The 24,662-nt window shown below is 44.8% G+C and overlaps 1 protein-coding gene across 1 annotated transcript; it reads left to right on the top strand.

The window, feature by feature from the left end:
- Nucleotides 1–8,267: 8,267 nt before the first annotated feature.
- Nucleotides 8,268–17,646, top strand: LOC308361785 (F-box DNA helicase 1-like; the record flags this gene model as incomplete). Its single annotated transcript, XM_080834225.1, has 9 exons — nucleotides 8,268–8,399; nucleotides 8,491–8,587; nucleotides 8,672–8,835; nucleotides 9,167–9,236; nucleotides 9,395–9,610; nucleotides 10,071–10,178; nucleotides 16,116–16,231; nucleotides 17,054–17,182; nucleotides 17,536–17,646. 9 exons carry the CDS (start codon nucleotides 8,268–8,270, stop codon nucleotides 17,644–17,646), a joined length of 1,143 nt encoding a protein of 380 aa, XP_080690351.1.
- Between the last annotated feature and the right edge of the window lie 7,016 nt (nucleotides 17,647–24,662).

Below are 24,662 nucleotides of genomic sequence, written 5' to 3'. Positions count from 1 at the left end.
ATGTAAAATCAAAAGAGTTATGGCAGAAACAATGTCATTACCAGGCTGTTTAGTTTCATTACAGGGAAACCAGCCATCAAGTACATGGAATTGAGTTGTAATATTGTCAAGTTTTTTGTTTTATTTTTTCATTTCAGGCTCTGGGCTGTAAAGCGCCTTAAGACCATTGCATTGATCTGGCGCTATATAAATAAAACTGAATTGAATTGAATTAATACATTATTTAAAAAAGTAAAATGGGTTGATTTTGTTTATTCCATTCTGAGAGTGATTTACAATGATATTACAATCATAGGTAAAGGTTGTTTATGGCAAACAATGTCCGGGAAGGTCTGAAATGCCAGGTTTAATTTTGGCCGGTAAAATATATGATTGGTTGTTCATTTTTTTCATGTAGCCTACTGGTATGCCAAAAAGTCAATTTCGAGCCCTGCGTATGATAATCGCAAATCATTCAATGAAACAGACAGTGGAGCGAGGCTTCGTCAGACTACGTACAGCACTGTAGGCTAATATAACAGAAAAACAGTATTTCATGAAGCAGAAAACAAGGAATTACGAAGGTTTTGACAAGACCCCAGTCAAGTCAATGGGGAACCTGCCTCTAAAAATATCCTTCGTGAAGTCAAACGGTGCAAAATAAACGTGTTATTATTGCATTTCTAGTGAGAAATCAATGTCAAAATTGAACAATATAACAGAAAAACAGAGTTTCATGAAACAGAAAATACGTAATTACAAACATTTTGGTACCATTGATTTAATAGGAAACGCTCAATCCTAACCCGTTGTTCCTGGGGGTCTATCTCCTCGATAGCATCCTTGTGTAGGAGGGATTGAATCTCTGACAACAATGCGGAGCGTATTTCCGGTCTTGACGCCCGTGTGGGGCGTACGCCGGAGTTCAGAGGGGGCCGGCGGCGAAATTGGAGGCGATAGCCATTTGCAAGTGTGTCGAGGACCCATGGGTTCGATGTTGTGGACTCCCAGCACTCCAGTTGTTGAGGAGTGAAACACCCTGCCGCCGGCCGCGTACCCTCAGTCTCGTGCCTGTGCACCCTGTGTAGGTTTGGGGGGACGGCCATAAGCAGTCCGGTCTGTCCTCTGAAAGGACGGCGAGGGTCTGCCACGCCCTCCACGTTGAGCAAAGCCGTGGTTCGGCTGTCTCCTGTATGGTTGTTGGTTGGCAGCCGGTGTATGACGGCGGAAAGAGGGGGCGCCACGAAACGTAGGTGGTGGCGGTGGCAGTGGGCGCTTGAAAAATACTCTCGGTTTCACATGCTGAGAGCGAGTTTCAGACGCAACTTTACGGCGGTCCAGAGCCTCCTGTGCAGCTGGGCCAAACACCTGGCCAGGGGCCAGAGGCAGCTGCCGTAACACATTCCTAGCAGCATCTGGAAGACTGTGCTACCCAAATCTGCCTGCGGGCTTGAAGTAGCAGCCCCATTGATTTTCCACATTGCTTAGCCAGCGCTCCCACACCCTGAAGTGCTGTATCTACTAACTCAGATGCTGCAGCATCTGAGGATGGCTGCAGTGTTGTCTGCAGAGCAAGCAGGACTTGAGCCATGGTGTTAAGGACCCGTCCAATCGTTGCCTGTGTATTATATGCTCTGCATACTAAGTTGTCAGTACGCCTACATTCAGGGCTAAGACGCCAAGAGTCTAGTGGGGCGATCCATCCTGCTAGTGTTTGCATCCTTTAAGGCCTCAGCGAACATCTTTATAAAGTCCTCACAGTGTGGAACGAACAGGTCATTGCTGCGCGCGGAGAGCCGGCAGAGGCGGTTCGTCTGTGTCATAGCCTGGGGAAGAGGTTCCACATTGAGTTTTGCCAGAGCCATACGGGTTAGAGTGGAGCTGAGCGCTGAAGGCTCTGCTTCATCCTCTGACTCCCTGCCACTTTCTGTCACAGAAGAGTCAAAAGCATGATCCCCCGGAAGTGAAAACTCATCTGTATCCAGAGGAAACAGAGAATCAGTGGCAGCAAGAGAGACCGCATCCACCTCCCTGTTCAGAGGAGAGTCTGGCTGCGATGCAGGTATGGAGGTATCGTCACTTCTCTGAAAACTGGGCTGCAGGAGATATGATGGCTGCATGTTCAGAAGTAAGTCCTTAATCTGTGTAACACTCTCAGGGCCTGATTTACTAACAGGATTGCGCCCATTTCTGGCGTAAAATAGCGGTCGTAAACATAAAACGGTATTTACTAAGGGGCGCATTTGAGTAGAGTCGCATATTAACGCTTTGAGGGTGTGTACCTGCAAACAGGTGGGATGGTTCGGAAACGTGGGTGGTAACGTAGGCGTGAAGCGCTATTTAATGGGAGGAGTGCGCCTAATGATGAACTGCGTGGTATTTACTAAACTGCCCGGCGAGCGCACATCTCTGATTTGCAGGCTAATTCTCCGCCTCATAAAAGCACGTCTTAACCAGGAAGCGCATTTCCACTGAGTCTGAAAACGTTGATATGGCAGCAGCAAGGCAAAGGCATAGACAGAGACCGCGAACAGAAATATTTTTTTCAACTCGTATAATTCATATATTCATATATATGAAATTAAACTTTCCGAACGTAATTGGAGAAATTGATCGCACCCACATGCAAACAGTCCCTGCTTCAATCCACGAACACGTTTACCGGTAACAGAAAGCACACATATTCAATGAATGTCCAGGTCATATGTGACGCCAACATGACCATTACTTACGTGGTAGTGGTCTGTCCATGACAGTTTTATCTTCCGGAATAGTGCCATCTATCCATGATTGAGCAACGGTGATTTTGGAGAGGCCTGATTACTTGGTAAATGTATTTGTTTCAGTGGGGATATATTGTAGTGAACCCATGTCCCTTGTAGAACGTATTAATCTCGCCATGTACACATCTATATTGTTATAATAGACAGTTTATGCATTAATGCCACCAATAGCATATTATTTATAATCGTGTTCTTTTAAACATCTCGCTGTAGGTGATGGCGGGCAAAACAACAATATAACCCATTGAATCAGGTTCAGTGATTGAGCGAACGTGAACCAATATATCTATCTCGCTATCTATTCGCTGAACCTTAGTTTTTTCTTCCTCGAATCTCCATGGTGGCAGTAACTTGCTGGCAAGTTCTCCAGTCTTTTAACGGTGCGCTAAATAATGATTGCCCAGCACGTATCTGGCTTGATAAATATCACGGAAAATGCGGGGAATCACCGTGCGTTAATGTGCGCCTGGCAACGGCGCAGATTAAGATGCGTTCGCAAATCAATCTTAGTAAATCAGGCTCTTTAAAGGGCGGAGTAAGCACAGTTTGCCCAGCGCAGATCTGGCTTGATAAATACCATGGAAAATGCGCAAAAACACCGTGCGTTAATATGCGAACGCAGATTAAGCAGCGCTCGCATATTAGTAAATGAGGCCCTCAGTGAGTTCATCGACCCTACGTGTCAGAACTTCAGAGCGTTTGGGCTTCTTTGTCTTGACGAGGGCGTGTGGCGCTGCTATGCGTTTAGCCCCACGCTCATGGACAGGTTTAGAGGAAAGGAGGCAGTCCTCATTTCCATCCAGCCCTGCTAGGCGTGCCTCTCGCTGTTGCATGGTGAGCTGGCTACAATGCACACAAGGATCAGACATGGCCTCCTTGAGGTGATCAATACCCAAGCAACTAGGGCAGCGATCATGTGGATCCTCTAGGCCCATGGGCGCACTGCACAGAGAACACCAAGCCATTCCTGCTTAACTGTAGTGTAGGTTAGTGTGGTGCTGGAATGAGCACACAACACTTGATATAATAACTTCAGTAATATAGTAATTGTTAAATAATTACACTATTTAATAATCGTCAGTAAGTGTAATCCCAATCAGCAGTAGGCTAATCGCTGTTCAATTCCGTCTACAATAACGCAGAAATGTCGTTACAGAGTTATCTGGTGCCGGTGGCTGAGCACCGGCTCTGTGCCGTAGCGGAGTTTAAAACACACGGAATCACCAATAATCTGCGCCAGGGATGGAGGGCGCATTTATAGTCCAGTAACGTTATGGTGTAGCTGCACTTGCACCGTAACAGAGTTGAAAGAAAAACACACTGAATCACTATTAATCTGCGCCGGTGACGGAGAGCGCAGTTATTGTCCAGTAACGTGTATGTGTAGCTGCATGTGCACCGGGGACTGGGCGCCAACAGTTCACCTAGCAGCGTTAGTGCTAGACCGGTGTGGTGGGTCTGAAGCACTCCAGTACTTACCTGATGTAACCGCGTTGGGAGCGTTAACAGGGAAATAAACTTTATTGTACGTGATGATGCCGGGGTGTGGGCAACACATGTTGAGGAATGCTAGTTTACTTAGCGCCAGACCGCTGTGGAAGCCAGCTGTTGGAGATATACTCCGAAGTTAGCTGTTCCGCAACCACAGTAGAGATAATAATCTGTTCTCAGCAAGAAAACGAAAGGCCATGACTGACGTGAGCACGGCAATATATATCATCAACGTCACGTTATACGTCACGAGGTGACAACTTGGGTATAAATTCTCGGTAAGATCATTGCAATAGGGTCCGACTGCGTCCTGCGTCCTCCTGCCAAGACACGCCCCGTGTACAAAGACGCGCCCCTCGTGTAAAATACACGCCTATACAACGACTGACCAATCTCAGCGTGATAACGTAATACGTAGGATTGTGATTTCCTACTGAAGTCGGGGAGTAATTTTCCAACGTAGCACAGAGACGGTAAAAACTAACGAAATATTTTTCCTTGTATTGTTGAGTACGGTGTCACAATGACAATGGGATTTCCACTGAAGTTTGCCCCGTTCTTCCTTAGTCTGATGTTGGAGTTTATTTGTAAGCAACTTTATTGGAGCTCCAGCAGTTGTCTTGTTGAGCAACAACATCGTTAACTCTTCTGTTACGAAGCTGTTACGTTTTTGTCAAAACCTATAAAAGGTAGTTATCTTTGCCATACAGCTACACAGCCTGCCACACCATAGGTACACAAAATGGGGTTTCAATATTTCAGTTAACTTCTGTAAGTCCAGATATTGCCTGGTGTTTGTAGGCTACGGGATGGAGTCAATTTACTGTAACAGTGGAGTTAAAAAGTTAGTGTAACATTTTGCTCATGGGCAGTGTCATTTAAATTCTGGCTCTAAATATTCACAAAAATATTGATTGGAATTTACTCTGAAAATGTCAGGCTGACCAAAGAGTAATGAAGAGAAACCGAATTTGCATTTACTGATAACTGTGATGTCAAATGCATATACTTGGCTTTACAGAGGTACAAAGTAAAGTTACTTAAAGGATACAAGCCTTCGAATTGTACATTTTCGCCCCTATTCCACTTGTATTGTTTACAGACAATACTTATGCATACGATAGGGAATTCTTAGTAAGGGAAACATGACTCAGGCCATAAGGGTAGGCTACATTTTTTTATTATACAGAAAAAGCATTTAAAGTAAATAAAAAAGTAAATACAAAATATGTGCAATAACATTAAGGTATAAAATTATTATTAAAAATGGGAAACACAAGAGGCATTGGCAGGTAAGTTAACACAAGGGGACGGAGAAGAGGGCCCCCAGAATTGGGACCCAGAGGCAGAGCAGATGTGTGTGTGTGTGTGGGGGGGGGGGGGGGGGGGCAGCCAAACATCTCGCAGGGGCCCCTTCTACAATATTTCGTGGGCCCAGAGAGAGAGAGAGAGAGAGAGACACACACTTTTTACTCATTTATATCCCACTCCCCCCCATCATTCAGGTGGCAATCCCAACTACAATAGCCGGGAAAGTCGTCAGTTGCATAAAAGCCCTGGAGGACTCCCCGCTGGCCGTTCCCCCTGTAGCCAGGCCCGCTGTCTTTGTACAGTTGGCGGCATTGCAGATTGTGGCACTCAGAAATGGCCAATGCCGTTCGATACCTCTCCCGGTGGCTTGGAGCCAATCTGCTCCATTTCAACGGCATTCATCTTTTGGCAGGTCATAGCCAGCAGCAGGATGGCGGAATAACCATCTTCCAATACCACCATGAAAAAAATCTCTCTCATCACTTCCTCCGGCAACTGTGGAAACAAACAGGTGGCAGTTTGTCAAAGGGTGAAGAGCTGGTGGGGGAATGCAAACAGGCTTTGCAAAGTTCTGCACTAGGGTTTTGGAATTCAATATCATAGGCACTGAAAGCAGTGAAACAGGAGCTTAGCAGTGTATGTATGATCAGGGCCTTTCAGTCATGTTCTGCCATGTTTGTAAAGAACAGCATATCCAAAAAGCTTTCAAATATGGTACAGTCTATGGCAGTTATTGTGACATACCTCCAAAATTCCAACCTCCTGGTCGTCAGGCCAGCGTTTTTTGAAAGGTGTAGGTGCCTATCACACACACACACAAACACACACACACACACACACACACACACACACACACACACAGTGCAGTAAATTAATATGCTTGTACACAAATTTACACTCGCTCAGACACATTCACACACACAGCGTAAAACATTAACATACTGATACAGACATGTACAACACACACGTCCTACACTTTGTCGGAGAGCCTTCCCAGATGAGTTACAGCTGTAATAGCTGCAAAAGATGTGTATATAAAGTAATATTACAGCAATAGGTGTATATAAGAAACATAACTTCTTACCTTGGTCAAAACCTTGAGATGGAGGTGGTGGGTGCATGGCTGGCATTGGGCTCGGCGTGCTGAGGCCTTGAGATGGAGGTGGTGTCCTCATGCCAGGGCAGGTCTACAGGTGCTTTATGCATGAAGTTTTGCTGCCAGTAATGGTTGAGCACACACAGTGGTAGTGTGGAGATCTTGTGTTGGCACAGTTGTGTTGGCACCTATAGATTTTGTAGCCTTCCAAAAAGGAACAGAAAAGTAAATTAGAAAATATTAACTTAGTATTCCTTGTTCACTACATCACAAGCTAATTGATATGTTATGAGTTTGATAAAAGCATAAAGAACATAGAATATAAAACATTAGTGACATGCATTAAACTTTCAATTACCATTGTGAGATATGGCTGTTCTGTCATGTATTTGAACCGGTGCAACCATGGCTGGGTAATCGCCAACTTTTCTACAAACTTGGCACCCGTAAGAATCTCCCAACCACACTGGCTGCATCAGAGATCCATGTTTGCAAACTGTTGGATGGATCTGAAAAGACAAAAAGTAATTTCTGCTGCACAAACAATTCAACCAAATTTACAGTTTAAGTCAGCTCTTAGGCATCCAATGTGTAATTAACTAAACCAACCCTATAGATAAATGCAAGTGTATACAATGTAAGCGCAGGTGTGACATAGATGCTGTTACATGGCTCACACAAACAGACAGCTCTTCCTCAGGCATCTTTGATCTAATTAAGTCCTTTGCAAGCAGTGTGCAGATCCTTTCCCGCTCCTACTAGTTAGCGGCTAACCACATAGCCATGGGATGACAACTTCAAATCGGTAACACGGCGAAATGATGATTATCAAATCAATACAAACCAGTGAGAGTATATTGCGACAAAACAAACACGGCATCAAACGCGGTACTTAACAATTAAATAGGTAACATGAAAAGCAACAACTGTTAAGCTTAAGCAATATCATCATAAAGGAAAAGTTAGCAGGGACATCCCAAAAACGCAGCCAATTTGTGATTGGATTGACGACACATTATTACGCTGTGAGTGTACATACAATTTAAAGTAGAACTACACCAAGAACAATGACAGTATACGATCTCTGACTGATAATGCAGTCCACTTACCAAATCAATCGAGGCAATATGCTATCTTTATGCTGTCTGCTAACTGCTGTTGACCAGTTCGTGAAATCTCCGGAGTACGTTCGAGCCGCAAATGTCAAATAGATTATGGCTCTGCACGAGGCTATGTGTGACGCCAGACGCCGTTGTGAATCAGACCAATCAAGGCCGACTAAATACACGCCCTCCTTACAATACACGCCTCCTCAAAATACACGCCCCCGTCTTGCAGGACGCAGTCGGAACCCTACTCGGCTACGCGCAAGGGGTTTCGACAGTAAAGCGCCATCTGGCGGTCTGGAGACAAGGAAGTACAAAATATTTTTTTTTCTATTGCTTTTTTGCTATGCAGAATTTTACAATCTTGTCCAATGTGGCACAAGATTTAGCTAATGTCATCAATCTAGTTTGGGAACTCTTTTAGGATTAGATCAAGTTTAAGGACCACTGCAAAATCAATCTAAAGACTATATTATCACTCCCCTATCTCCACTAGTTGCCATGGACATCTTGATGTCTAAACAATGTGCAAAGATCTTGGTGGGAGACCCTCACCAACATATTTATAGCTTCAGAGGAGCAATCAACAACTTTGACATGATTCCACACACACACAACTACTACCTGACACAGGTACCAGACTCACTTACAATACACTTCCAGTAATACACACGTACATACACTTACGATTAACTTTACTGAGATGAGATGATTGCTTTCTCAGAGTTTCAGATTTGGTCCTGAGATCGCCTATGTTGGTGCAACAATACTTGAAGTCGGCAAAAGAGTTAGGGAGACACTGGTTGGAGGAGGCCAGAGAGGTACACTTATAAAAACAAACACAGACACATTTTTCTGCTATGGTTTACATGTGGATAAATAAACTGTGTGTGTGCGTGTAAAAGGTTCTGTGCCAGAACAGGATACTGAGATGTGGCACAGGTTTCGGACCGGTGTGGGTGGAGCTGATGGGAGGCTGGCTGTTCTCAGCCGCACAAACTTCTCCATCTTCAATGAGGCAGTGAGGCTTATAAACCCTGAAAACACCAGCTGCATTCACATTATAGGCGTGAGTCAACCAACTCAGATCAACTGATCATAATGGCCTTCGCTCTCTTTAGAAATAATTTAGGAGATACTATGAGGATATCACCACTAGGGTGCACTTTATTGAGTAACGTGTTGCCACAACTACAGCCATCTTGGCAACGCCTCCACCTGTGCTTAATTTTGCAGCGTGGCTATTGCTATAGTAACGGTGTTAATAAACACGTTCACTATCCAATGTGTTGATCTTTTAACATCTTTAAAAATGATCTTTTTATTCTGTCCACTGAACATGTACAGTATAACCTGTCAAGACTCTCACCTGGAATAAGATGTGCTTGCCTCTGTTTTAGGGATTCGAGGCATTCGGCTTGAGTACAATTCATGCCATCTGGGCTCTGAAACAAAGAGATTTTGGGCTGAGTAAGTTTCACTTTCCTGTGTGAAAATCTCATACAGGTACTTTCATAAGGTTCAAATGGGCTTTACCAACTTTTCATCATGTGAAATATCATCTTTATTGATTTCCATTGATCAGCACCACTGATGTGTCCTTCCTCACCGCCTATAACCTCTGCTAGATTTACAGATAGAAGACCCTTTCATTCTTCGATTCAATAAAGGCGGTGTGGGAAACCTGAAAGGGTATGATGGTCTGTGTCAGTATGCTAAGATCACTGAGGAACAGGAAGATGGCCTGTCATGGAAGATTGCTGTGGTGGAGAAGTATGGAGAGCGGATTCCAGACCTACTCAAGCGCATCCCTCTGAGGCACCAGACAAGTCAGCATGATGCAGGTAAATAGGGAAAGTTATAGATAGAGAATGGGAAAGACAAGAGAAGAGGCCTTATTCACCATCTTGTGCATCCATCAGAGAGTGCCAGAGTCCCCAGGATCACTGATTATGGACTAACCCCTCCCTCTCTCAGGAGTTTGCTCTACTGTGATCCTCCTCTACTGTACTGCGATTTGAACTTAGAAATTACCCCTGTGCTATGTCCTTCTCTTTCTCTCAGCAAAGATTGGTGTTGAGCTCCTCCTCAACGAAATTAACACTGGTGTATATTCTCATTGATGATTATATTGTGTATAGGTGTATATTCTCAGAGAGGATTATATTGTGTATAGGTGTATATTCTCAGAGAGGATTATATTGTGTATAGGTTTATATTTTCATTAACATAGAGGATTATAGTGTGTAAAGGTGTATATTCTAATTGCTCCTTTTCGTTCTCTAATCCTACTGCTCCTCTCAGATTTTATCCTGAGCACAGTGCATAAGGCCAACGGACTGGAATTTGATACCGTTGTCATCATCGATGATTTCAAAGCACTCCAGGCCTTACTAGCTAAGGAACATGGAGGTTAGTTTAATTTAGCGAGTGGTGTGTGAATTTGCAAATGTGCATTTCTTTGCTTGTATGTGTTAGGTTAGCGGGATCGGGATGCGAACCCAGGTCGCTGGCGTGGTAACCAGTGACTAACCCAGTAGGCTAGTGAGGACCCAGACGCAGAGATAAACTCAAAAGTTTGATTTATTAGTTTTTCGTCAAACAGTCAATAAAAGGAAGGGAAGACGTCGACAGCAAAAATGAGAAGTGGAACACAAAGCACAGAAGATCTCCAACAGGGAATAATCCAAACGCAAAAGTAGTTTCCAAAAGGTGGTAATCCAATGCACAAAAGAACAGTCAGAATGGCAAAAGGCCTAACAAAGGAAGCTAACGAAAATGTAGCTTTAGCTCACCCACGGGAGAAAAAGAATAAAGAGTTCCAGAGACCGCTGTTAGAGAAACAGCGAAACGTGGCGAGAACCACGCAAAACCCAGCACAGGAGAATTCTCACTTGGGAGTAGTGTTCACACGGGACAGGAGTGTCTGAGCAAACGTCGCGATGACATGACAAGTTAATACAGGGTTTTTATACTCTAGCTACAAGGGTAATTGATAGATAACAATAATATACGTCAGGTGTGGCACAGGAGGACAAAGGAAAATAATAAAACAAGTCTTTAGGCCACTAGATGTCGCCAATGACAAAAGTCGTGACGACAGAAGTTCAAAGTCATGACAGTACCCCCCCCTTTAGGGGCGTCTCCCGACGACCCCTGGGCGATCAGGGTGCTCATGGTGAAAGTCTTTGATGAGTGAGTCATCAAAAATGTTCCGGGCCGGAACCCAAGAGCGCTCCTCTGCGTTATAACCCTCCCAGTCCACCAGGTACTGTAACCCGCGCCCAACCCGACGGGAGTCCAGCAACCGGCGAACTGTGAAGGCGGGCTGTCCACCCACGATGCGGGGGGTGGGAGGGGGCCTGGCAGCCGGAGCCAGAGGAGAGGTGAGAAGGGGTCGCAGCAGGGACACATGGAAAGAGGGGTTGATCCTCAGGGTGCGAGGAAGCTGGAGCTTGTAGGTCACCGGGTTGATCCTCCGGACGATCTTGAATGGACCGATAAACCTGGGAGCCAGCTTGCGAGACTCCACTCGCAAGGGGATGTCCCGTGCAGATAACCACACCCTCTGCCCTGGACGGAAGGATGGAGCAGGTCTCCGGCGCCGGTTGGCCTGGGACTGTGTGGCCCTCGCGGTGCGGACCAGGTTCTGCCGGGCCTTCCTCCAGGTCCGTCTACACCTTCTCATGAAGTGCTGGACAGAGGGCACCCCAACGTCCTCCTCCTGCTCTGCAAACAAGGGAGGCTGGAACCCGAACTGGCACTGAAAAGGAGACAGGTTAGTGGCAGAAGACTGGAGGGTGTTGTGGGCATATTCTGCCCACGGAAGAAAAGAGCTCCAGGAGGACGCGTTGTCTGCCACCAGTGCCCTCAGGGTGGTCTCGAGCTCCTGGTTCATCCTCTCTGTCTGTCCGTTAGACTGGGGATGGAAGCCCGAGGAGAGACTGGCAGTCGCCCCAATCATTTTGCAGAAGGCCCGCCACACCCTGGAGCAGAACTGGGGACCGCGGTCGGACACAATATCCTGTGGGAGACCAAACACTCGAAAGACAAAGTTAAAAGTGAGTTTTGCCGTTTCAAGTGCCGATGGTAGCTTGGGTAACGGCACAAAGCGACAGGCTTTAGAAAATCTGTCTACGATGACAAGAATTACCGTGTTACCCTCCGACACAGGAAGACCCGTCACGAAATCCATGGAGATGTGCGACCATGGCCGGTGTGGGATGGGGAGGGGGTGAAGCAATCCCTGAGGCCGCTGGTGAGGGTTCTTGCTTCGTGCACAGACAGCGCAGGCCCCGACAAAGGACTTGACATTCTCGGCCATGCCAGGCCACCAGAAATGTCTCTGCACAAACTCCAAAGTCCGTCGGGCCCCAGGGTGTGCTGTGAGGCGCGAAGCATGGCCCCACTGGAGTACCTGAGACCGTACGCCTCGCGGAACAAAGAGGAGGCCGGGCCTCTCTGGACCCGGGTTGGGTTCGTCCTGTTGTGCCCGTCGGACCTTGTCCTCAATTCCCCAGCGGATAGACGCCACGATCCGGGAGGAAGGAATGACGCACCTCTCCTCTTCGTCCTGGCTAGCGGAAGGGAACTGCCGGGACAAGGCGTCAGGTTTGGCGTTCTTCGAGCCTGGACGGTAGGAGATGGTGAAGTCGAACCGCCCAAAGAACAGGGACCATCGAGACTGTCGGGGGTTGAGGTGCTTGGCGACCTGGAGGTACTCGAGATTCCTGTGATCCGTCCACACCAGGAACGGATGTTGAGCACCCTCCAGCCAGTGCCTCCACTCCTCGAGCGCCAGCTTGACGGCCAGCAACTCCCGGTCCCCCACGTCGTACCGGGATTCCGCAGGACTCAGCCGGTGGGAGAAGAAGGCGCAGGGGTGGATCTTGCCATCCTGAGCCCTCTGGGAGAGTATTGCCCCAACCCCTACCTCAGAGGCATCCACCTCCACAATGAACGGCAGGGACGGATCCGGAAGGACGAGAATGGGGGCCGAAGAGAACCTTGTCTTCAGTTCGCAAAACGCCTTCTCTGCCTTAGGGGACCAGACAAAAGGACCCCGACCCTTCTTGGTAAGGGCGGAGATGGGTTCTGCAATAGAGCTGAAACCTCGGATGAACCTTCTATAAAAATTTGCGAACCCCAGAAACTGCTGCACACCCTTAACGGACTTAGGGGCCTCCCAGTCCCTCACTGCCTTGGTCTTCTTTTGGTCCATCTCAATCTGGCCCTCTCTGAGGATGTATCCCAGGAAGGTGACCTCAGGCCGGTGGAACTCGCACTTCTGGGGTTTAACGAATAAGTGGTTCTGAAGGAGTCTCTGGAGAACTCGTCGGACGTGTAGGCGATGATCCTGCAGAGACTTGGAAAAAATCAAGATATCGTCCAGGTACACAAAAACAAAGTGGTTAATCATGTCCCGGAGACAGTCATTGATTAAAGCCTGGAAGACGGCTGGGGCATTAGTAAGGCCAAAGGGCATCACCTGGTATTCGTAGTGCCCCGTCGGGGTGTTGAATGCCGTCTTCCACTCGTCCCCCTTCCGGATGCGGATCAGGTGGTAGGCGCTTCGCAGGTCCAGTTTAGTAAAAATCCTAGCGCCCTGAAGGAGGTCAAACGCTGTGGACATCAGTGGCAGGGGGTAACGGTTACGGATGGTTATCTTGTTTAGGCTCCGGTAATCGATACAGGGCCTCAGAGATCCATCCTTCTTGCCCACGAAGAAAAACCCCGCTCCAGCAGGGGAAGTGGACGGACGGATGAAGCCCGATGCTAGGGCATCCCTGATGTACTCGTCCATGGCCTTCCTTTCTGGACGGGAAAGGGAGAAAATCCGCCCCTTGGTAGGACTGGTGTCGGGTTGCAGCTCGATAGAGCAGTCGTATGGCCGGTGAGGGGGAAGTGACGAGGCCCGACTCTTGCTGAAGACCTCTTGCAGATCCAGGTACTCCGCCGGCACCAGAGAGAGTTCAGCAGGATCAGGAGGCTCGGGAAGGCAGTGAGGAGAATCGCTGAAGAGGCAGGTGGCGTGGCAGGTAGGACCCCACTCGAGGATGCGGCCTGTCACCCAGTCAAGATGGGGGTTGTGGCAGTTGAGCCACGGGAACCCCAAGACCACTGGAAAATCCGGGGAACGAATCAGGTTCAAGGAGATCTCCTCACGATGGTCTCCCAATTGTAGCCTCACCTTTGATGTGACCCGAGTCACATTTCCATCCCCCAGAGCTCGCCCATCCAGGGCAGTGACGGCAAGCGGCGTTTCAAGGGGAACCAGAGGGATCTTGAGCCTCTGTGCGAGACCCCGGTCAATGAAGTTCCCTGCCGCCCCGGAGTCTATCAGAGCCCTGCATGAATGTTCATTCTCCCCCCAGGAGATGGAGATGGGGAGATACACCGCCTGGTCAGGAGACTGGGAGGAAAGGGTTGCGCCCGTCACAACCCTCCCCTGGTTGGACGGACGACCCCTTTTCCCGAGAGCTCGGGACATGAGGATCGGAGATGACCTGTTTCGCCACAGTACAGGCAGAGACCCTCACGCATCCGCCGTTCCTTCTCTCGGGCTGACAGTCTGGTCCCTCCCAACTGCATAGGCTCAGGATCCTCACTCGACTTGGACCTCCAAGAGCCTGACGGTAGGACCCAAGAGACCCCCTGGTCCCCACGGCGCTCGCTCATACGGTTGTCCAAACGCACGGCGTGGGAAATCAGAGGCTCTAGCTCAGTGGGGCACCCGATTGAGGCCAAGCCATCCTTCAGAGCGTCCGACAACCCGTGGTGAAAGGCTGTTGCCAAAGACTTCTCGTTCCATCCACTCTCCTCTGCGAGAGTGCGGAACTCTATGGCGTAGTCCGACACCGAACGCCTCCCCTGCCGAATGGTCATCAGCTGCTTGGCAGTGTCTGGCCCAGTCGTTGACTGGTCAAAGACCATTAACATCTCCTGCTGGAAATCCCCAAAGGACGAGCAGACTGAGCCCTGCTTTGCCCAGACTGCAGTAGCCCATTTCAGGGCCTTGCCTGTTAGGAGAGTGATAATGTAAGCCACGCGGAGGCGGTCAGAGGAAAAAGCCCGGGGCTGGAGCTCGAAGATCAGGTCGCATTGGGTTAGGAAGCCTCGACAACCCCCCTTTTCGCCGTCATAGCGTGGTGGCTGGGAAACCCGGGGTTCTGCAGAGGAATGTGGGACAGGAGCATCAGGTAGATGCTGTGCAGCGCCTCTCTGGTCCAGTTGTTGCAGGTGCTGGTTGTGGCGTAGTAAACCCTCCTGCTGGCATGCAATATCTGCCCTTTGGCGGCCAAGGTCCTCCTGCTGGCGAGTCATGCTGTCCTGCTGGGACGTAAGCAGTGCCTGCTGGTGGGCCATATTCTCACGCTGAGACGCCAGCTCTGCCTGCTGACGATTGACCTCCTCCTGCTGGCGAGCCGCTGCTTCCTTGTGCTGCACTAATGCTTGCTCGTGCTGGTCCAGACGGGTGTGGCTTGACTGTAGGTCTAAAGTTAAGGCCTGGAACATCTGCTCGATTCTGGACATTTGCTCTGCTAGGTCCATAATGATCGCGACGTTCTGTTAGGTTAGCGGGATCGGGATGCGAACCCAGGTCGCTGGCGTGGTAACCAGTGACTAACCCAGTAGGCTAGTGAGGACCCAGACGCAGAGATAAACTCAAAAGTTTGATTTATTAGTTTTTCGTCAAACAGTCAATAAAAGGAAGGGAAGACGTCGACAGCAAAAATGAGAAGTGGAACACAAAGCACAGAAGATCTCCAACAGGGAATAATCCAAACGCAAAAGTAGTTTCCAAAAGGTGGTAATCCAATGCACAAAAGAACAGTCAGAATGGCAAAAGGCCTAACAAAGGAAGCTAACGAAAATGTAGCTTTAGCTCACCCACGGGAGAAAAAGAATAAAGAGTTCCAGAGACCGCTGTTAGAGAAACAGCGAAACGTGGCGAGAACCACGCAAAACCCAGCACAGGAGAATTCTCACTTGGGAGTAGTGTTCACACGGGACAGGAGTGTCTGAGCAAACGTCGCGATGACATGACAAGTTAATACAGGGTTTTTATACTCTAGCTACAAGGGTAATTGATAGATAACAATAATATACGTCAGGTGTGGCACAGGAGGACAAAGGAAAATAATAAAACAAGTCTTTAGGCCACTAGATGTCGCCAATGACAAAAGTCGTGACGACAGAAGTTCAAAGTCATGACAGTATGTGCAGGTTTAGTGGAGAATGTAGGTATACATATGTTCATTTTAAGTCAAGAAAACAGCTCTGTAAATAATGTACAATGCATATGAAATATTCTATTCAACTCTTTGTGGGGGTGTTTGTTATCTTTAGGGAATCAAAGCCTTGTTGAAGATGATGAGTGGAATCTCTTATATATGGCAGTTACCCAAGCAAAGAGGACTCTCTTCATGACCAGAACCATCACCGATATCCTCGCCCGTGCAGGAGTTAGTCTGTCTATCCATTTCTATTATTTTGCTTTTCATAAATATCCATGGGTCATACTGATTGTTCGACCAGGGCTAAAGTTGTCAATACAACTTAAACTGCACTTTTAAACCTAGGCCCTATTTTCCAATCATTTTGGGTCCAAAAGGACAAAAATAAAAAATAAAATCAGTCCGATATTGAGTTAGAATGCTATAACCTGCAAGTGCGAAACGGCTATATAATGTAATTATATGGGGCATGCATCCACATCTGCTGCTGTTCTTGGGTTATTTGGGTCTCCCTGTATGAAGGTGGATACATACGGAGCCCCATTAGGGTCAGCTGAGTAGAAAAAGAGTCATGTGTAAATCTTTACTCTCTGTTTATAAACTGTGCTCTTGGATTCGTAATCCGTGCCCACAGATTTGTAAACCGTGCACACGGATTTGCAAACAAGTTATTTCTTCAGAGAACAAGGAATGGAACATTTTGACAGTTTCAATGTTTAAAACATGTTGGGCTCAAATTGGACTAGTCTTGTCATTTCAACCATATACTATCAACCATATAAACATGACATGAGAAGTAACTCACGCTTTACTTTGACTCAGATGTTTTCCCCATGGGATGACATTGTATAGCCGTTTTGCAGTTGCTGCTTATAGCATTCTAACTTAATACTGGACCGATTTCTCTCGGTTTGGCCCTCGTAAAAATGTGGGAAAATAGGGCCTAATATACACTGTTTATTCATAGTCAATAAATTCCTGCAAAATAGTGCTTTAACTGAATTGGATGTTGCAAGGATGCCACGTAATGCATGTGTTTTATTTTTGCAGGAGTGCTTCCTGAGGTCAAAGTTGACTACAGTTTCAGCAGAGAGTCCTGCGCCTCAATGCTCTAAAGGATGCTCCAATCCTGTGAATACAGACACCCGCCTTTCCATGCACAGACTCCCTATCACATATGTGAGCATCGTTCCATTCATGTGTGTGACAATCCTGGCATGACATTGCATGTTTGTGTGTGTAATATTCATGTGACATTATGAGATTCTGGAACAGTAATATATGAAAAATACTGTATGATTGGAAATTTACCAAATTTACAAAATATAAACTAGTCACCATTATTATTCGGTTAACAGGGGCAAATGGGTAATCTGTACATGCATGATGGTAGATGATATAGTCATTATGTTTCTATATTTGTGTTTTACAGGTTGATGGTAGATGATATAGTCATTATGTTTCTATATTTGTGTTTTACAGGTTGATGGTAGATGATATAGTCATTATGTTTCTATATTTGTGTTCTACAGGTTGATGGTAGGGAGCAAGGTGGCGCTGTGTGTTTGGCCTGTGTTCACAAAATGGCAGGTCACTTGGCCTTTCTGATGAGCCCAGGGATAGAGCGAGTCCCCCTCCCTTAAGAGCTCAGAGCAGGAGGAGAGCCAGTGCTGCAGTGATGATATGATGTCAAAGGTGAAGGTGATTCTTCACTTCCATGAGGATCCATGTACCTGTGTTTAAGGGCCACCTTAAGGATATCTGCAGACAGGTTACTGCCATATCATTTTATGTAAAATCATGCATTTTTATCTCAATTCATATTGCCAAACGTTTTAAATATGTTATGGTGGTTGCTGTTTTCATTATTCTTTCTCTATACTTTTAAGGCATTTAAATGGGTTTAATTGGTTTAGTGGGTTAAACTATTCAATCATGTGCATTGACATGTTCCAAAGCAGGGAACATAATTCTTGACACTCAACATTCTGCCAAATTGACTAGTGCAGGTGTGGCACACTTACAAAAATCATGCAACTGCATTGTGTGCTTGGCAGTAATAGTTTTATTTAGAAACATGGTGTAGTACAGGCGTTTGGACAACTATTGTTTTAGTTGACTAAATCCTCTCTACAAGATTTCCTGATTACTCCAAAGAGGAGTCCTGAAAGTCCTGAGTGTAAATTCTGCAGCCATGTTAGCTTTACATTATTCAAGGAGAACAATCATGACTTATAACACTGATATAATTATTCAGGGGCATTAGAAGAGTGTTTCACAATTATCGTCTGAATCGCAGGCATACATGTCAGCCATGTATCCGTAAACAGGATCCTTTTTTTTAATATTTTGGTGTGTTGTGTGGTGTGCTTTCTTTGGACATGAACCATCATTGTGCATGATACATTATGTACTTTGTTATATAAACAATGATATAGTCTTGTTTCATTTCTATTGAATTCTGTGTAATCATACAAAAAAAAACTAGTTAGCTCAGGAATGATCATTCAGTCAGATCATGCCTTATTTATGCTTCAGCACCCTCCATTCAGCATGCTTCCTGTAATCCCACTGGATACACACCAACAAATATTGTATGGTTGGCAGTTATCCTCATATTTTGTATACAGCAAGCATTCATCTTTATCACACCAACAAACATTCTACAAAAACATTTTAGCTATTTTAGCTATTTGTGCTATTTGTACTATTGTTGTGTTATATCGCATCAACAGCAGCGCAAAAGTCATTGTTTGCAAATACAATGACAATAAAGGCTTTTGTATTCTAACAAAACAAGGGTAATATTATTCATTCATTATTTGAAACAAAAGCAAGACATGAGCATTGGAGAAGAGATAGGTAAGGCTTGAGTGAGATGGCATATATTCGACCGTCAGTTCCTGCATGTGTTCTAAGATGTGGTGCAGGGGCAAAATAAACAAATTTACTATTGCCCTGTGGCTTTGTCTGAAGCTTAAATGCACTCTCACACACACACACACATGCGCACGCACACACACACACACACACACACACGTCAACCATTCCACTACCACTTATTTCATGTATAGCTCCACCTAGTTACAAATGAAAAAGTAAAAATGGAGTGTTGTAAAACATTTTAATTGTAAGTTGACAAGGTCAGAACTGCACGAAATCGGAGGTGTGGGATCAGTGGCGTACCGTGGGGTGTGCGGGGTGTCCGGACCGCACAGGGCGGCCAATTGAATGGGGGCGGCCAATAATATAATTTGATGACTGTCTTTAGATTTTTTAGTTTGTAATTTTTTGGTAATTGTTGTTTTCCCAAATGGCCGAATTTAGAATACAGTGTTGTTTGTTTTGTAGTGGCGCGGTCTCCCTAGCGTCCACTTTGCAATGTATTGGTTCGATAGTTTTAAAAAAAATCTCCCGCAACCTGCGCGTGTGCTGGAACGTCTTTGTGTTTAGTGCCAAATTTTACTTTAGGACTGCATTCTGCAACATTGTCATGCAGGGTATCCTACGCTTATGAAGAACATTATATACATAGATGTTTCTTCTGGTTGTTTTCGTATTTCATATCAGCATTCTTTACGCACAAATAGGTAAGGTTATACATGCGCTGAACTCTTTGTGTAAATATGTGTGTCATGAATATGAACTCGTTCATACAAAGTTGCACAGGCACCCTGTGGGTTGTACCTTTTCCCATTATAATTTGCTCAGTTAAATCGAGTAGACTATAACATCAGCTAGATAACTAGCTATCATTTTATGTAAATGGAACTCTTCCATTTAAATCGTTTAATGTTAGATCCTTAGTTATCCTTAGCTAGCATAACTAGGTGACCACAGCAACTAGCTCAAAGTGGATAAGTTTGTCCTCACCGCCTTCTTTACCATGCATTTAACATATCAATAGCCCAAAGTGCTAATTTTTATTATTTTTCAAACTCTATATCTGTAAAGAAGATTGGAGGTTTATGGGGATGTCGTTTTTATGACGCTAGGACAAAAATCGCGGAGCTTCAAAGGCATATTGACAACAATAACAAAACTTCGCACCAGTAGGAAATCCTCCTTGAAGGGGGGCGGCGAATTTGGCTACCGCACAGGGCGGCCAAAACCCCCGCTACGCCACTGTGTGGGATCATTATGACACCTTCTGACTGCACGTTAAGTTTCGTGGAATTCCGTTCACGGGGGGGGGCATGCAATAAATTGATTTATATGATTATACACCAACTGGCCTGTAGGTGGCGCGATGGACAACTACAAGCAAGCAAGTGTGTGTGTGTGTGTGTGTGACAGAGAGAGACTTGGGATAGAAGAAGGGATGAACTGATGGATGTGTTTCCATAGCCTTATAATCTTCCAGTAAGACAAATGGTTTGATATAAAAGTTGTGTAACGTGGGGAAGTGTGTCAGTGGGTAAAGTCATTCAGGGCTGGTCATGTTTGTTTCATGATTACGTGCTTGTGCAGTGAATTTCAACAGAACTCTGGATATGAATTATTAAGTACAGAATGGATGAAGGTGCACCCACTATACAACATCTACAACTATACACAGGTACACACATGCACACACTAACACAGATTTACTGTATTATTGTATTCCCTTACTCAGTCCACAGCTGTGTCATATGTTAGTCTGTAGTATTAGCTATTTTTGACCAAATGTTTCATCACTATGACAACAATACCACTGTGAAAGCCTTTTTTGTGAAATGTTAACATTTAAAATATCCTCATTTACAGGGAAATCCAGTTTCGTCATTGAGGGTTCAGAATTCTGAAACACACATACACACCAAAACACACTGTTAAATTTTTACACACTTCCACATTTGAAATATATTAGACCGCAGAGATGGATAGTCGAGTCACACTCAAGTCGCACAATCTCAAGTGAGACGTAACTTGCAAAAAAAGACTCTGATAGACAGTCTTTATATTTATAACTACCAATGCATTCAGCACTCCTCTCGTTCTTTTTCTTTCCTGCTCCCTAAATGTGCCCCTCTGTTACTTTAGGCTCTGACTGATGAAGGAGCAGCGCTCCTCTTTGGACTGAAGAATGGAAACAGGATGTCCATCTCACAGAGATCCCTCTCTGATGATTGACATTGGAAGTGCCAGTCCAATCTGTCTGGCCTGATCTGCATGTGGAACCAGTGAAGAACTGGAGCCCATATAGATGCCATGGCTGAGTGGGTTAACTATGCCCTGATCTGTATGTGCTTGGAGAAATATTTATGACAGCAATGTGCTGGTAAGACAGCCTCGGTCATCTGCGATTGATAATGGCATCAGTCAGAGGGACACTGCGTGATTGTGTGCCAGCACTCAAATTCTACTGTCATCACTTGGTACTCCGACAGTATAATACAACCTTTACTTGTTGATCATTTGTCTCATTTACCCCCAATATATTTTTTATTTTGCAATATGTTTCTTTGGAAGTGCAATAAATGTAAAAATATCGGATGAATAGAATGGTTCACTTAATTTCTTGTCCTTGTGTGATATTTTGCTCATCTTCTTTTATAATACAGTGCGAGATGCCAGAGTAAGACAAGTAAAACTTGAGTATAAGTATGTGTGGTTAGAGTCTTGTGATGAGTGATGAGGAAGGTATCTGAACTTAAAAGATTGCGTAGTGTTGCAATCGTTACATTTTATTTTAGTTATTTTCAGCAGATCACCAAGACATAATAGATAATTGACGATAGGTTCAAACTTATTTTGGTTCACAAATGTGTTCATGCTAGAAAAACGTGTTCATGCCAGATCCTTAACCATGCCTTACAATTCATACCCTGCTGTTCTATTGCACTAAAATTCCAGTAGATGGCTGTATAGGTACATGTTACCCTTTGTAACTTATTTTCATTGTAAAAAGGAAGGGGCTGTTCCAACTTCAGTGAATGTATTTTAATTATAATAAGCTTTATTTTGGGCCTATCACAGTGTTCACAAGACTGTTGTATTGCTATTACACCCAAACAGGACAAATCCAGGAGAATGAAAAAAGAAACAAAATGACTAAAGAGGACCTATTATGCTAATTTTCAATGTTCATAATTTTGTTTTGAGGGTCTACTTGAGTAGATTTACATGCTTCAGGGTTCCAAAAATGCTCCTTTAGAGCTCCTGTGTCTTCCTCCCAATGAGCCAAGTGTGCTCTGATGGATCAGTGAGGCGGGCAACAAGGGTTGTGTTACGTGTTTGCATCATCTTGTAACAGGGAAAGGGCTGGAATTACAACGAGACGTTTCAGGCAGCTGAGAAAAGTGGTTTCTGTGGGAGACAGTTACTCCATCTGGTGTGTACTTTGGGCTTTGTGACTGTACAGACTGTTTCCTTCTACAAAAAGCTGTATCACACGCTAAAGGAAAGGGAAAAAAACAGAAAAGTATATTTAAGAAGTATTTGAATAACAACCTGCAGCCATACTGAGCAGTCTTACGCGAGGAAGACAAAGCCTCATCGGGCCATATGGGCTGATGAGATGTTTTCTGCTTGGCTATTTTGATACCAGACATTCTGAACAAATTTTGCTTCGCCTTCTCTTTGCTCTTCTTGGACCATTCATGCAAAGTGCAGTTCAGATGAGAACCTGAACACTATAGAAGTTACCTTTGTGTATACAAATACAGTATGTGTGCACATATTAAATGTGTCACTCAATATTGAGTATTTGATCTAACTGAATGTTATTTGCTGAGCTGAGACAAGACAAAACTTGTAAAAAACAGGCACATGATTTCTTCAATTTATTTCAAGGTATTGTACTCCCATACCACGTATTTCTTAAATTCAAATTTTAGGTCATACAGTGGTTGAGAGCAATACTTGAAAATAAAAACAGAAACTCTTCAAAAAAAGTTGATTAAAATTAAATGTTAGCTAAAACATTACTGAAACTAACATTAGTTATGTTTATCATACATGACACACTACCCAATCTGCTTTAATCCATCCAGAGGAGAAGCGACTACGCCCACCCATTTCATACCATTGGCGTAGCGTGAAATGCTTCCACTTTGGGGCACTGCAGCCACCTTGCTCCTGCTAGGTTTTAAGGGCAGGCCAGACTAAGCCGATTTTCATACTTTTGCGGAAAATAACTTGACAAACTGGCCTCCCGGCCAGATAAATCTGCCATTTGGAGCGTTACTTTCCGTCAAGGTTAGAATCCCCTCTCCAGAGTGGGAAGGTTGCAATCTACCCTGCTATCAGGGCCTGTCTGGCCGCAAATCGGGTTTGAATCCGCGAATCTGATGACGTAATTATCCCACGTGAACGCTGGAAGCTGTCAAGTAGTCACGTACATCTTCCCAATCGCAATAAAAACTAAAAAATGTAAGTCTTCTGTTCTGCTTATGGCTGGCAAACAACGATCTAAGAAGGGCACGTTTTATTCACTGAGTTACCAAAGCAGTCTTCTTTATGGGGACTAATTTACACTGCACTGAATTACACAACTAATATTACTAGATACATATAATAGTGGACATTACACTAGGCAACATGGATCTCATTCATATCTCATCCAGTCGAAATCTTAGCAGGATTGAACACATCTTTATTACAGCGTATCAACATAAGAACAGAACATAGCTAAATCTCCGCTTAGCGTGCTAATCACTACTAATAGCACTAGAAGGTAGCCCAAAATGTGGTATTTAATACACACGATCTATCACAGTAGAGACTTCATGAAAACCCTTACTTTCATTAGGTATGCACATAATGCATCACATACAGGTCGAGCAATGATGATTTAAGCATAGGAAATGTATAAGGCACAGTATGGTCAACTACTTGGCGACCAACTTAACTAGTTGTAACTTGTCGTCTTCTTCTCCATTTCCGGTAGCACCCTTCACAGCGCCACCAACAGGCCTTGCATATGTACTACAGCATATTCACCAGTTTCAATGGGTGTGTGTGGCCGTAGAACAGCGCAGCACAGCTTTGTCTGGCAGCGATTGACTAAACCCGAATACGTTCCGGAAAGTATGAAAATCGGCTTAGTCTGGCCTTACTCTTAGTGTCACTGTCATGTGACATGGAAACATTCCACAGCACTGGTTTAGCACCGGATTAAGTTGACTACCCAATTTATTTGATAAATAGAAACAGGGTTTAGAAAAAGGGTTTAATATTTATTTTTATATTCCAGATTATTTAAAACATCTATTTACTTTCCATTTGGTGACAACATAAATGGGAAAATCATCGCTATACCACTTGCTTTTGTTTTTCCATTTAATTTCCAAAAACAGAATATGTCAAGCAAATTAACGCAAACACATGCACTAAAAGGCACGAGTAGGCCTCCTGGAGCATTACATCTGACAATTAATATTTGAATAGTTGTCTCTGTTTTTCTTCGTCAAAATGAGGAATATGAAAGAAAAATGACAGAACACAAAGATACAATATTTATTTTCAAGTCTCAACCGATTTTTAAATAAAAACAAATAACGTTTAATTTACCTAATGACCATTTGTGTCGTATACCACTTATTTTAGGTTTTCTGATATAATAGAATAATACATGAATGCAAAAGCAGGCTAAACGGACCTTTGGAGACCTTGAGTATTACAGTTCTAAAGCGCAGCTAAGCTAGCCAAATGCTAACTGACACAGCAAGGGCCGCAC

This window comes from Sprattus sprattus, assembly GCF_963457725.1.
Source record: "Sprattus sprattus genome assembly, chromosome: 3".
NCBI lineage: Eukaryota > Metazoa > Chordata > Actinopteri > Clupeiformes > Clupeidae > Sprattus > Sprattus sprattus.
This window is presented reverse-complemented; position numbering and strand designations above follow the sequence as displayed.